This window comes from Mixophyes fleayi, chromosome 4, assembly GCF_038048845.1.
Source record: "Mixophyes fleayi isolate aMixFle1 chromosome 4, aMixFle1.hap1, whole genome shotgun sequence".
Lineage (NCBI taxonomy): Eukaryota > Metazoa > Chordata > Amphibia > Anura > Limnodynastidae > Mixophyes > Mixophyes fleayi.
In genome coordinates this window covers 132,805,039-132,820,063 of record NC_134405.1, presented here as the reverse complement: position 1 = coordinate 132,820,063, position 15,025 = coordinate 132,805,039, and the positions used below count along the sequence as shown (strand labels likewise).

At 40.4% G+C, this 15,025-nt stretch overlaps 1 protein-coding gene across 1 annotated transcript in view; it reads right to left on the bottom strand.

Annotated features, from left to right (window-relative positions):
• Window positions 1-10,524: 10,524 nt before the first annotated feature.
• HCN4 (hyperpolarization activated cyclic nucleotide gated potassium channel 4) overlaps window positions 10,525-15,025 on the bottom strand; it is a 146,659-nt gene continuing 142,158 nt past the window's right edge. The window contains exon 8 of the mRNA XM_075208310.1: window positions 10,525-14,017. Coding sequence (XP_075064411.1) covers window positions 12,921-14,017 — 1,097 coding nt within the window. The 3' untranslated portion in view covers window positions 10,525-12,920. The remainder of the gene's footprint in view (window positions 14,018-15,025) is intronic.

Sequence of the window (15,025 nt, the reverse complement as noted above, 5' to 3'; positions counted from 1 at the left end):
ACCCGATGCTTTATCTTTGTGTCATGGTCTACCTGGATGATATCTTAATTTACTCTTCAGATCTGGCTTTTCATTGTATTCATGTGGCAGAGGTATTCTTCTGCCTTCAGAAACATCAGATGTTATGCAACTTTAAAAAGTGCCTTTTTGAATGTGATCAGACACCCTTCCTGTAGTCCATTTTTCTGGATCAGGTCTTTAAATGGACTTGGGAAAAGGTACAAGCAGTGTTGGACTGGCCACAACCGTCACTATTGGCAATTTATTAATGAATATTCCACCTTGGTTGCTCCTATCATTGCCCTTACTCGAAAGGGTACGAACACCAAAGATTGGCCATTTTCTGCATCTAAGGCATTCCATATCCTCACACAAGCCTTTTCCTCTGCTTCAGTTCTCAAACAACATGACACGTCTCAACCATTTTTTCTGGCGGTAGACCAATCCACTGTTGGAGTAGGAGCAATTTTTCCCCAAACGTCTTCTACCTGAAAGTTGTATCCCTGCAGCTTTTCCTCTTGTAAATTTCTTCCCCAAGAGAAAAATGATGCAATATGAGATGAGGAGTGTGGCAGGATAGACCGCCTATGCCACCCTGTCTGTTGTTGCTGGGGACCGGCTGGGCTTACTTTGCCACCGTCCCCTTTCTTTATCCCAAATATGCCCCTTATGTCGCTATAGGAAGAGCCTGCTGCCACCACTAGGTTCCTACACTGGCACCTAGAACTGGTTCCTTCAGGCTAACTCTCGCTCCTAGGATACTCCCTTGCTGATACATCTGGGCTGGTATATCTGACCTATTGCCTTCAGATCAGGGTTGGTGTGGATGGTTCCCCCCCCCTGGCCTATCACACCGGCCAGAGTTTCAGGTAGCGGGCAAGACGTTCGCACTGGAATGCTGGGTCCACCTCAGATCAACTGGAGTACGGATTAGATTTAGATCTGATCTGTAGGTGACAGGATTTATAGCAGGGTAAGTCGTCATCAAAACAGGTTCTTGAAGCAAAAGATGGCCTATTAGCTCAAGTAGTCCTAACAAGGACAGTTCATAAGCCAGTCTGTGGTACTAGCAATCTTTCCAGATGTACAGATTGTACAAGAATGATACATTACATGTTCAAACAGCTAACTCTTCATACAGTTCTGACATAACTCCTGGCAGGGGGTAAGCCAGCCTCCGATCCGAGATGGTTCCGCAATGTTTGAGCTATTCTTGGCATCAGGATACGATATGTTTTCCCAAACATGGATTTACATGTAGTGCAAAGCTAACAATATTTACACTACTCTGTTATGGTCTAAAACTTGATGCTTGAATTATCTGAGATGCAGCCACAGCAGACAGAAAGGCAGCGGGCACCTGTTGGGTTTACAGGCTAAATAGGTGTATTGTCACTTCACATAAAAAGATTTACTTAGCATTTCCTCCTATCACCAAACAGCAAACCCAAATAATGACACTTCCATACAAAACACATCCCAATGTAACACGATAAGTGCATTTGCAATTATATTCATTGGGTTTTTTGCATACTCTGTCCATTCTTACGAGCCAATGGTCCCTTATTGCCATTGACTTTATTAATGATTTTCCTCCCAATAAGAAGTGCAATATCATTTGGGTGGTGGTAGATCGCTTCTCTAAGATGGTTCCCTTTGTTTAGTTAACTGGTTTGCCTAATGCATCTTTAGCTTACACTTATATCATTTGGAAATTGGGGCAGATCGTGGAGAGCAATTTATTTCCACATTTTGAAGATCGTTATGTAAGTTACGGAACATTCAATTCCTCCATAGCATATCATCCCCAGTCGATTGGATAGACAACTTCTGAATCAGGATTTGGAGACCTTTCTTAGAGTCTACACCTCCGCCAATCAAGATAATTGAGTGGAGCTCCTTCCATGAGCAGAATTTGCACTCAACAATCATTTTCATGAGACCTCTTCTACTCTTTTCTACATTTTATACGGTCTCCATCATTCACTACCAAGATTTTCCTCTCTACCTAGTCAGTCCTAGTTATTCCATCTACACCAATGAATTCCTGGCTATTTGCTGTCTTGTGTATTCCACACCATTCTCACTTGATTCCTTCCACTTGCCAGTCACATCCAATACCCGCTTGGAGGGCTACAACCTTCAAGAGGAGGGCAGCTAAGAGTACCTACACCTTGTTAGACTCCGTGGCTCCACTGCAGGTACTGATAAAAAAAAAGTTCTAATTGTTGAATCCAGAAAGTTCCTGTGTCATTCCTGACTTTGCACTTTTTCTGTTATTGAATCTCCTTTTAAATTATTTTCTTCAGGTTGCTTAGCACATACCTCTTGTAATTTTTTGTAAATACATTGATTTATATTTCTTGCCTCTCCTCTCGGCAGCGTTCTGCATTTGTACTGCCTTTGGTTTTAACATAGAACTACTCTATGATACAAGGGTATGCAATGGACAAAGCATAGCTGGTTTAGAGCAATAACAATGAACAATTCTGCCTGGTAGACTTTGGTAAAAAAAACAAAACACAAGAAAGACTGAATAATAAATTGGCATTATGTAAATGTTGCAGGGAGGGTATTGTAACCAGTACATTCTAGTTCTCTGAAGATGGAAGCATTAGTGAGGTTTTGGGATCTAGGGTTATTTTGCTGGCCATGAATAGTATGATCTGAAATAATAAATTGTTAATGGAACTCTGTCCATGGGTATGCTTTATCACATTACACTTTCAGGGACAGCGGTTCAAAGGGCACGACTCCATCTTTGAAGAGGAAAAATTAATCAGAAGCAATTTCAACTATGACTTCCATTGCACCAGCCCCAGTGATTCTTCTGTATATGCAGTATATGCTAGTGCCACTTGTCAGCCGGCTGTTGTCCTGATTGAAACTGATTCAAATGCCACAATTTGTAATTGTTCAAATAAAGTAAAATTTTTGAAAATTTCAGTCAAGCTATTGAACATTTTGTGGTTTTGTTTTATGATGAAGGAATAGTCACTGTAAGGATCGAGACCTTTTCTGTATTAGGTATGCAAATGTGAGAACTTACATCTAACAATATCATAGTTGCGTCAGTTTTAGTAGTACATGCACAAGTTGCATTACTCTATTTGTACACAATATAGTAATGCAATAGAGAATAGTGTCTTGAAAATGTTGTTAATAAATGTAAAAAAATCACATTTTCCACATAAATGTAATTGGATATAATCACCCCCACATTTGTTGTTTACAGCAATGAAAATTAAATCTGAATTATCTCTCCTGCAGTAGTCCATCAGAAATGAAAAATAAGTAATACACGTTTGATATAATCTAGAAAATGATTACTAACGCTGAATTAAGTATGATCAGTTGGAGGAAGGGGGTCAATACACAAGCAGCCAATGAGAAGTGTTTAGATAGTGGTTAATCTCCAGGGTGCATGCAATGCTTACATGAACATGCCCTCAACTGACTCTTGCCCCTTTTCACCTTTTCAGGAGTATAGGATCAGATGTCTAAAATACACACAAAGGATGCATTTTGGTACCCATGCTCAGTAACGAATTGCATACATGTGCATATCTCCCATCATTTGGAGTTCCAAAAGAGGGACAAATAAGCCACGACCCCTGTCAAGCCCAATCACGACTCACAAACTTCTTATTCGCACAGTTCGCAAATGCGCAATAGCACTTTTAGGACGGACGTCCTGCCCCACTTCCTCCTAGACCACCAGGGAAACTGGCTGCTATGGAGTTCGCGCCTGCGCAGTAGTGCTTTTTAGGACAGACATCCTGCCCCACTTCCTCTTAGACCACCGAGGAAACTGGCTGCTATGGAAACGGAGAGTGGCGCACCAATATTGGGACAACTTGTAAGTTGGGCGGGACAGCGGGACAGTCCACTGAAATCGAGACACTAAGAAGGTATACATGTACACTCGACTCTAAATGAGGCCCATAATGTTCTGATCTTTGTGGAGAATGTGGGGGGTGGATATGTTCCTGATGAATACTATTGCTATCATTACCATAACATTATTTATGGTTGCTTATACATATATTAATATCCCTTGTTTTAAAAGTTAAATATCGATGTTCATAGCCATTGTCGATGTTATGACACAATCGGGTTAAAATTGAAAAGATTAATTGCTGTACCACAATGTGGAAAAATACAGGAGGGGTTAATTTGCTAGGCTCAGAAATCCCACTCACTAATATGCTGTCCCCTAGAACAGTATCCTACTACATCGCAGGGGGAGTCCTGTTCAGCCATACTTGATGTCTTGAGTACAAAATGAAACCTGCCTAGTAAATAAGGACATTTAGTCAGTGCACTAAATGTTTACGGTTTGTGGAATGAATTAGTATTTTCCCTGGTGGCAGGTTGAGAAACTGCCTCATCAGAGGAAAGGGGAACGTCTCACCCATTCCTCAACACATCTCCACTGAAGGAGTCCGTATATCCTGAAGTTCCAGCATAGTTCTGGTTTTGCTGTTTACATGTATTGCTGTCAATCCTCACAATAACGCTCCTGTATGACCCCGACTTATGGCTTTGGCTGGTGATTTGATGTTCACTCACTACAAGTTGGTGTTAGAAGTTGGATCAAGTCACGTCCTGCCTCGAAGACTTGGGAAGCAGCATGGAGTCAACTGCAAAAACAAGGATTACAGCAGTAGCAGCTCCAGCAAGCCCAAATGGAGCAGATAGCAAAACAAATAGAAAATCTACACATGTGCCCGCTTCCTGGAGGAGAGAACTGCTCACCAGGAGGAGGTTTTCAGGCTGAGAGATGGAGTAGATGCTGCCTCATCTTTCAATGGCTCCTGATATTCCTAAAATGAGGGCTAGCAATGATGTTGATGCTTTCCTGATTTTGAGCAAGTAGTCACCACTTAGGCTTGTCACAGATACTGTTGACTATTCAAGTTGCCCCTCAGCTAATGGGAGAGGCTCAAACGACCTATGCAGCACTCTCCGCTGGTGGTTATGGAAAAGAGAAAACAATCCAGAGGCCTTTCATCAGCGGTTCCAGATATAGCTCTATGATCCAGTGGAACTTCACCTGGAACTTCATATGTCTAGCCAGCTGGTGGAGACCGTGGTCTTGGAACAGTTCACCAGTCTTCTTCCCCAAAGCCTGGCTCACTTCGTGCACATTTATAGGACGGAAAACTTGGCATCAGCTGTTTAGTTAGTTGAAAATGCCGTTTGGACGTTTCTGTTTACTGACCGATTTGGTCTCTTTAACCATAAAAGAGAAGACTGCTAATTTGATGATGGGTTTTGTTTTTTTTTTTCATGTTTACCAGCATATGTTCTGGTAGCCTGAGATTGGCTGGACTATCTTGACCTTTGTGGAACTGGGAGAAAAAAGGATGTAACTTTAGCTACTGCGTCCTTAGGAGAGACATTTAATTTGCCCCTGATATATTTCTAAGCTGAGTAAAAGCTCCTAAAACAAGGAGACAAAGAAGAAAAGACCCCAAGGACTGAGTCTCATGAGAAGTTCTGGTGGGAGAGAGTGGCACCATCTATTGTTGATACACATAATAATGATGTTGAATTTGAGTAGGCGTTCACTCCCTTGCGCCCCTCTTTGACCTCAGTGACCCCAATGTAAGACCCTAGTTAAAATGTTGTTATTTTTTGCTTCTTTGCTTTTTTTTCTCATTGTACTGATTCTTGCTCCATATACTCCGAGACTGGATGGACAGTACCTCTCTGAGATCTTGCAAGTTTCTATTCATGTGTTCAGTAAAACCACCTTAAAATAACTTTAATGTATTGGATTGTACAGACCTTCCTGCAGAATGTACTGGATGTAATGTATATTGTTTCTTCTTAATATCTTTCTTCTTTGCTTTTCATGCATGTTTTCAATGAGCTTGCTATGTTATTTTTGCTGTCCTAGGATATGACAAAAAGCATCTGTGTGGATACACTTGTATCCATGGCATAGAGCAGGGGTGTCCAACCTTTTAGCTTCTCTGGGCCACATTGGAAGACGGCGAGTTGGTTTGGGCCGCACATAAAATACAAACAATATATACCACAAGGGTATGTAATGGGGAAGCCTAGGTGACCTCCCGAACATCATCATTGGCGGAACAAATTCCATAGCACCATACAGCAAGGAATAGAAACACTATTAACAACTATTTGCCAAATAGATTTCCTTTACATATGCATTTTCACTGGAATTTGTACTTGCGTCTTGTCACGCAACACCAAACGAAAGTGTATATGAGATCTAAGGAGCCAAAAAAAATGCACATCTAAGGAAAGCATCAAATGCCGTGGAAACTCATAACTCCTCTTCCATATGTGGTTGTGTTTTCCCCACTCTCACTGCATTTATTAAGTTTGTTTATATTTTCCTTATTACATTCACCTTTTTATTCTGTTACTTCTCTTTACATTTCTCCTCTTTGGTATAATTCTTCTTGATGCACTGCTGCTTATCGCGAGTTCGCGCTGGTGACTCCTCTGTGCTGCGCGCCGCAATGGATGTTGGGCGTGATGATGTCACGCCCAACATTCACTGCGAGTGCCACACGGAGGAGGAGACCAGGGAGGGAGCCGGAGCGCCAGCTGGCTTGACCGCTAGGTAAGTATTTTCTTTTCTTTTTTTTCCCCAGGATTTTTTTTTCATTAACAGCCCTTCCCCCTTGCCACAAACAAAACTCCTGCTGGGCCACATTTACAGGTGCGGTGGGCCGCATGCGGCCCGCGGGTTGGACAAGCCTGGCATAGAGTATAGCAGATGTTTGCTGTAGTCCAGAGCATTGAAAATAAACACAAGCACAAACGGGGGAGGTTATACAACAATTGTCTTTCCCCAGCCCCCTTTAGAAAACAGGTGTTGATTTTGGCCCATTCATCTCCTTGGGTAGTCACCTGGTACAGGATAAAATTGTGTTGATAGGATCACGGCAAGGTTTTCTGGCCAGGTATATATGCAGAGGCTGCTAGAAAACCTTGTGGTATCCTCGACCTCCTTTGAAAATCATGAGAGCAACAGCCGCTGGAGGGAAAGAATATTTTACAATATGTTGTGCATATGTGTAATTGTCTGGATTTAGTTGGTAAACTAGCTATAGAGAATTCATTAAATATGCAACATGCATAAGAGCAACTGTATATTTGTAACGCTTGAGCTGGCTTTGCGCGAGGCTATAAGGTTTTGCTGTTATTATCCACATAGGGGAGTAAGCTGTTGGCTAAATAGAAAAGGTCCCTTTGAGATATTTTGCCATTAACATCCTCTACTTTGCAAATCAGTTCAAAGTGACACTCGGAAAGGGAAACAGACTTGCCATATACATTTTTTTAAGAGCCTGGAAAAGCATGAAAGTTTATTTGTACACCCTTGTCACGCTGATATTGATTTTGGTCTTCTGGTGCCTCAAGTTTAAGTCCAGATAAAAAAGGCTCCTGGTGGCTGGGTCTCTAGATGTTTTCTCGGATACAACAGGGGGGGTGGGGGACGGGGGGGGACTAATTTGGTTCAACATGACATTGTGACTCCACCCAGTGTGGTGGTCTGTCAAATGCCATACAGATTCCTCTAGTCCACTAGTGAATGGTGCAGCCCTATTGTACTTATCCCATGCCACAGGGGGAAGAACTCCTCTATCAGCTTCAGTCAGTCAAGTGTATTTCAACCCTCAATCTTACAAAGGGTTATTTGCAGATTGAGCTGACCAATGAGTCCAGTTGCAAAAAACATTTTTCACCCCCCTAGATTAATATCGACTTTTCACTATGCCCTTCAGACTTCATGGCACCTTCTCAACACCTTAACTCTAAATCCTACTACCTCACCAAAATTATGCTGCAACTTATCTTTATGATATCATCATATATAGTGAGCACTGGAATGCAAATCTTAATCATTTTCGTCCCTGAGAGAGGCAGGTGTAACAGCAAATCTAAAAAAATGTGCTTTAGGAAAGAGAGATGTCAGATACACTGTCCATAGCGGTCGCTTTAAGTCCCTGGTCAATAAGTTCCAGGCCCTAAACAATGCCCTAGTTCCTTCTATAAAAATAACGGCTGCGCTCCTTTTTAGGACTGGCGAGCTACTATAGCAGATCCTTTGTTAAGGTCCCATTTTACAGCCTCCAGACTTTACTAAACAGTTTGTGCTACAGACAGAAGGCTCCAATGTGGGATTGTGTCAAGATTTTCAGGGTTAGAGCATCCAGTTTTGAATCTCAGCTGGAAGCTGTACCCTCAGGAAACCCGGTATTCGGTGGAACAGAAGGAGTGCCTAGTGGTTAAGTGGACCGTAGAGGCCCTCAATTATTACCTTGGTGTGGTACACTTTGTTGTGGTCACTGATCATGCCCCCTTAAGGTGGCTTCATTCTATGTCAGATTCAAATGCTCGACCTCACAAGGTGGCGCGTTGCGCTTTAGCCATTCTCTTTTTAATTTTCTTTCTCAAGCAGAGCTAGAATGCCAGGCTTCTGCCTCTGGAAATTGGGTCCATCCTGTAAAGGGGGAGGTATGTGGCAAGGTGAGAAACTGCTACATCTGTAGAAAGGGTTAACCTCTTGGGAGTCAGGAAGATGTCCCTCCCATTCTTTATAAGTGGAAGAGTTTGGACCTATTCAAATTCAATTTAGTCTTGATTGGTGTTTGGTGAGGGTAGAAGTCTTATATCTCTCCACTGAAGAAGCCAATGTGCCCTGAGCTTTCTGTATAGTTCTGGTTATGCTGTTCACGTATATTGCTGTGTTGTGCTGTGGATCCTCAATATAAAGCTCCTGTTTGACCCCAACTCAAGTCTTTTGACTGGTGACGTGATGTTAACCCACTACAGTCCTATATTTATGCTTACCCCAGCACAGAAATCAAGACATTCCATGAGTTTTCCTATTTTGGAATTTCTGCTTGCATAACATTAAAATAATATGTGTGTCACTTTGTTATATTATTTTTTATACTTTAAGCATTGTGGCTATTTTGCCATATTTAATCCCATTTAATAAAGTTTGCCTTTGTGTTCTTGATAAATTCATGTACTAGATAGCTTGGTTATTAAAACTCTACTGAAATACAAGGGATTATTTGGGTAACAATAACTCTGATTGAATTAAGTGGTATTGTAGTGGGATATAACTTTTGATATTTTAGAGTTAAGGGGAGTAACCTGAAGCTTCCTCAGAGGCTGACCTTTGAAATTAAATCTTAGTGATGATAGTGTTGGATTAATGGTGAGTGTAAAGTATAATTTTAAGGGATTTTTAATAATTTGTAGACACACAAGGTGGTCTTATAGTGTTTGTCACATACACATCATGCAGACCTAGTTGAGTGCTGTTTGTGACAGCAATGTTTAATATTTCCAGTTTATAAAATAAAAGGTGTTTTTGTATTTTTTTATGTCATAGGAAAAATATGATGGTCAAAATGTTGTAATTTTTGTCTCTTTACATTTTTCTCATTGTACTGATTCTCGTTCCACACACTCCAAGATCTGATGGACAGTTCCTCTCTGAGATCTTGCAAGTTTATATTCATGTGATCAATAAAACCACCTTAAAATAACTTTATAACTTTACTGTATTGGATTGTACATAACTTCCTGCAGAATGTACTTAATAATGTATATAGTTCTTTACCTTTCAGACATATTTTTGATGAGCTTGCTATGTTATTTTTGCTGTCCTAGGCTATGACCAAAAGCACCTGTGTGGATACACTTGTATCCATGGCATACAGTATAGCAGATGTTCGAGATAGTCCAGATCATTAAAAATAAACACATTTGCTTTCTCATATATATATACATGACTAATAAGCACCAAAGGAAGCTATGAAGAAAATTGCTGAAGGTCATGTACCAGCCAGTAAATTAGTCACCTGAGGATGGACGACCCTTTAACTTCTATTGACTTCTATTCTGATTGCTTTGACCTTTCAGAGCACCATAAGCCAAACACCAATACATTTGGGTGAAAAACAAATTTATAGGTGCTCTTCAGTGTTGTAATATGCCAATTAGCCACTTTAGCTCACAGCCATTGGGTTTGTGTAGGTTTCTGGCATAAGAGCTATAACTTCAGAGATGACAGCTGTCAGCCTGACAAACAGAGCAGGTTTGTGGCCTACCACCCTCCATACATGAAACTGTGTTAGCTTCATGACTCTCCTACTGTTGTACTAGCTGATGATATTGAGGTGGAAGCTGTATATGGTAGGACGTGTGTGTACGTGCACAAAATTATGCATCTGTGATGCTGATTGTGTCTACATTGGTGTTTGTATAAAGTATCAATTGTAGTTTATTAAGGATATCAGAAGTCAACTCAAAGTTCTTTAACCTGTATAAAATTATGCAACCTGTTTATATGGTGACCGAACTCCCTGGTGACTTCTAATATATCCATAACATGCAAGTGTATTATACTAGTTGAATGGTTTACTAAGGGGCATCTGTCGTCCAGTATCTCCACAAAATCAAACATTTTCCACACATTATATTTATCAAAATTTATTGAAATCCTGAAATTGTGTATAGAGATATATATTAAATATTTTTCTTTAAAGGCTTTTTTTTATTCTATTTTTTTACTTACAAAACAAAAAATGGAAACCTTCTTTAAAACAGGATGTTGGCAAATACACAAGGAGTGATGGGATATATGTGTGTGTGTGATAATAAATAAATATATATATATATATATATATATATATATATATATATATATATATATATATATTATTTTTCTCTGTAAAGAGCTACCTGCTGTCTTAGTTAATAACTAACATAAACAATTTTTTTGTTTTATTTTTTTAAACTCAGACACCTTTTAAACCTTTTACTGCCAGAAGGATGTACAACTAATTGGTCATCACTGGTTTTTAGGTGGTGGTTAATTACACATCGGAGCAGAGTTCCATTCATCACATTCATACTGGAACACTTGTTATTGCCAGAAAAGCGTCCAGAATTAGACACACTGCTGCATTTGGCACAATGGCCTATATTTTTCATTAAGCTATTTCTTCTTTTTGAGCTATGCAAAGTTATAAGAATGGATAAGCACTTTTAAAAAAAAAAAAGAATATGCTGGCTTTATTGTACTGCATTTTCTTATATTTGGAATGATGAGCAGGAGGGTTGGCATTGGAAATCATTACTTGGCCAAACATCATCAGTGGATCTTTGACAAATCAAATAAAGGTGCCAAGGAAGGAAGTTGGTGACAACAGAAGTGTATAAAGGGTTTTTATAGGATTGTAGGTGAGAAGGGCATTTGGGAATAAGTAGAGGAACGGTGAAGGAAGAGCACACAAGGCTAAGAGAATGAAACAGGATGAAAAAGGAGGTGAATGACAAAGTACACAGTGGAAAGGAAGAAGAGTAGCTGAAAGAGAGCGTTTGCAAGGAGATGAGCATAGACGATGAGTAAGTGATTGGATAGAGGGAAATGATCACGGAGAAAAATAATTATAAGGTGAATTCTGCTGCCCACAATGTACATGGGTTGCACAATAGTCAGTGGTGATCATGTTCTATGTGCTGTCCACAGCACCTATGAGTTTGTGGGTTCAGTATACAAATATAATATACAACTTATTTCAAGACTGAGAATATGCCGCGCACCTCTGGCAGAAAACGAGGCCGTAAAACCGAACTCTCCCCAATTCCACTTTAATGTAACAGAAAGTAATGGCTCCAGCATGGCAAGTCTAGTTCATTCAGCTTGCTCCCTGAATTAGGAGCACCTCTTGGTGAAATATAGAGTGCCTGTACACGCAGGAATAAAGCAAAATGCTAGCTGGATATCACGCCACTGATCTGTAATTCAGCAGCAATAAGGCACTCTCCAATATGAGTGTCTGCATTGCACAACCCATGCCAAGGCAGTGCCTTATTGCAACAAGGAAAGCACAGATTTTGAAATCGGCATGAGGCTGCAGTTATGGCATGCCCCATGTCACAGACGCCTCTTCGTAGTAGACAGTATGGGGGCCCCCATGGGTCATACCTGTTCTATTGACTCCATTAGGGAAGTGAAGGCACAAGGACAATAAATGTTACATAATATTGCTTATGCAGGCAAGAAATAGAGTTCTTGCCTTAATGTCCCTCTAGTTAATTACACACACACAAACTGGGTGCAATGGAAGGTGTATCCTAATATATCATGTGCTTTCAAACTCAAGTGACAAGTACTAGAGAAATCATTTACCCCTTGAAGAGATTTCAAAGTAATAAATTGCCTGCACCCTAACAATGACAATTAATTTCTGCATCTAAGGGACTCTTTCCATGTGTCTTCAGCACATAATTATCATTTTAGGAGATGCAGAACACTGGTCACACAATGAATTCTAGAGAATGCAGGTGCCTTATTGCAAGGGACAGGTAGTTCCTGCCCTTTAAAAGAGGACACTTGGCTTCTATGTGTCAGTGACTGCTATTGTCAGCCAATATAGTTTACACTGATTTTTATCCTAATTCATTGCTAAAAGATCTGCAAAGTTATGTGCTCTTCTGTTTTCTTTACCTCAACATTGAGAACCTGTAACTAGTAGAATCATTAGAGTGATGCCAGTTAGAGACATATAGGGAAATATATCTTAAATAAATAGAGTTAGCACTTCTTAGTCTTCTTTACTTTACCAGAATATAAAAGATGATATATATATTATGGTAGGTTCATGATAAACTATTCTGATTTCCTATCAGTTCTGCAAGGCCTGAGTAGACTAATTTCTAATTTATATCTGCTTCATGTCAGTCTGATAGATATCGGAACCATTTGCACTAATTTCACCATTTGTGTTAAAAGGTGCATTACAAACTGCAAATTAAACCCACCCTTTACTTTTTTTACTATAACCTCAAAAAGTATTCTGCAAGTCTCTTGATAGATGCATGTCTTTGCAGATCTTTAGCAATGAACAAGGTCATAAGTTACAAGGGAGTTTTGAGTGGAATGGCAGATCCTCTCCACCAGCACCATTTGCTCCAACTGCAAACTCTGTAAACCCTTTCTGTAATAAAGTGGGGTGGCCTGTTAAATCAGGGCTTCGTCCTCTGGGAAGTAGGGTAAAGTCTGGGGCGAATTGCTGAGGAAAGTGGGGTGAGCTTGGTGCTGGCTGAGGCAAGGACGGCTGAGACACAGAAATTGGCCGACCATCTTGCCTAAGTCGGCTAAGGGGTAGAGCTGTGCAGCTGCTGGGTTGGGATGAAATACGAGCTGTATGAGGAAGGAGAAGTGATCGTGAAGAACCACACACCTGAGTGGTTCGAACTGGGCCTGGACTGAGTACTGATGGGGAACTCCCAGGAGAGTCTGATCTCTGTAATGGAGGTGGTAACACCCATAGTGGCTCTGAAACTCCAGATGAAGGCTGCCCTGGTGAGTGGGTTTTTAGGCCTTGATATTGTCCAGAAGAGGGAAGTGGTAATTGCTGATCAGATTGTGATAGTCTTGATTGACTAGGTGACAATCCTGCTATTGGAGACCATGGTAATGTGTTAAAAGCAGCTGGAGTAGAGCAGGTTGGGAGCAGCTGCTGTGCAGCACTCTTGTTGAAACAGGGCACAGTAGATGGTGGTCTTGGACTCACACAGGCTTCTGCGGAAAAGCCAGCCAGTTGGTGTACATGGAAAGAAGACTGCTGTGACAATGGTGCCTCTGCTCCTACCAGGTTTGAGGCAAAAGGCTGCCTCTGCAGTTGTTGGTATCCACGTGCTGTTACACCTATTGAAGAACTTGGAGGTCGGAAGATGTTAGCTGGCAGATGCTGGTGGGTTAAGGGGATAACAACTGATGTAGTGGCAGCTGCAGCCTGTAAAGGCGCCTGGACTAGTGGTGTCCATATTACAGGAGTTGGAGGAGTCGGTACAGAGTCTCCTTCAGAATGTGTGCAACGGGGTCTCTGGGCCATCTCACGGTCATGTTGAACAATCTGCTGGATTATCTCATTTTCCTGGTAGTTCAGCACCCCAGAGCGGAGGTCGTGCTGTACTTTATGTAGGAGGAGAGAGTTCTTTTTACCTAAAACAAAACATCAAAAATAATTAATTGCTTATAGTTGATAAAATAAATGTTCCATCCTTTACAAATTATTTTTTTTTTACAGTAGGACCACACAACACTCATTGCATTGTCGCTGTTTTTCAAAATGGAAATCAGACGCTGCCTTATGTTTGGGACTTGCTTAAACTGGCTTTAGCTCAGAAATTAATTAACTGAATTTGAATTCAGAGAGGTAAAATGCTCCACAGACTTAGGTACACTTTGACACATGTGAAAAGGCTTCTTTCACAAAACTGTATATTAAAGCTCCCAAATAATAACAGGAATTAAATTTGACTTTACAATGTTATCTACCTCACTACAAACTAATGTCATGTGTCATTACTATATTGTATCCTGCCAGATGATATTCATAGTAAACACATAGTCATATGTAGGGCTGGTATTAGGGGGGACACTCTGGAAAATTTCCTGTGTCCTCTAACTTCTTCTTTTCCTTTTCCTTCTTTTTTTTTAATGAGCAGGTACTGCCCTTCTTCCCGCCAGCAGAGTCCTGAACAGCTATCAGCTTCTTCAATCACAATCGCTGATAGCTGCCTCAGCTTTGCTCCTACAACGAATCATCTGAATGAGATTAGTGTAAGGCAGGAAACAGCAGCTACAGGACCTAGAGGAGGAATTGCTTTGCCAAATAAGAAGAATTATGCCAAACAAGAAGATCCTACTTATCACACTGATACAAGACAATAATTCTGAATCAATCAGGTTTAAAACCAGCGTCAACATTTCCCCTTGAATAGAAGGGAAGTTATATCAATATATTTATGCAAAGGTCAAAATGGATCTTTGTAACACTATTAGCAATTCAAAAATGAAAGATAATTTATTACCCAATGACAAAAAAACTTTGAAAAAAATAAAGATAAAGAAGGGGATATAGTGCTATTGAACAAAATATATTACATTGCAAAATCAAATAGATTATTATACAATAAGTATTTTAAATTATTAGAAGCATTTGACTTA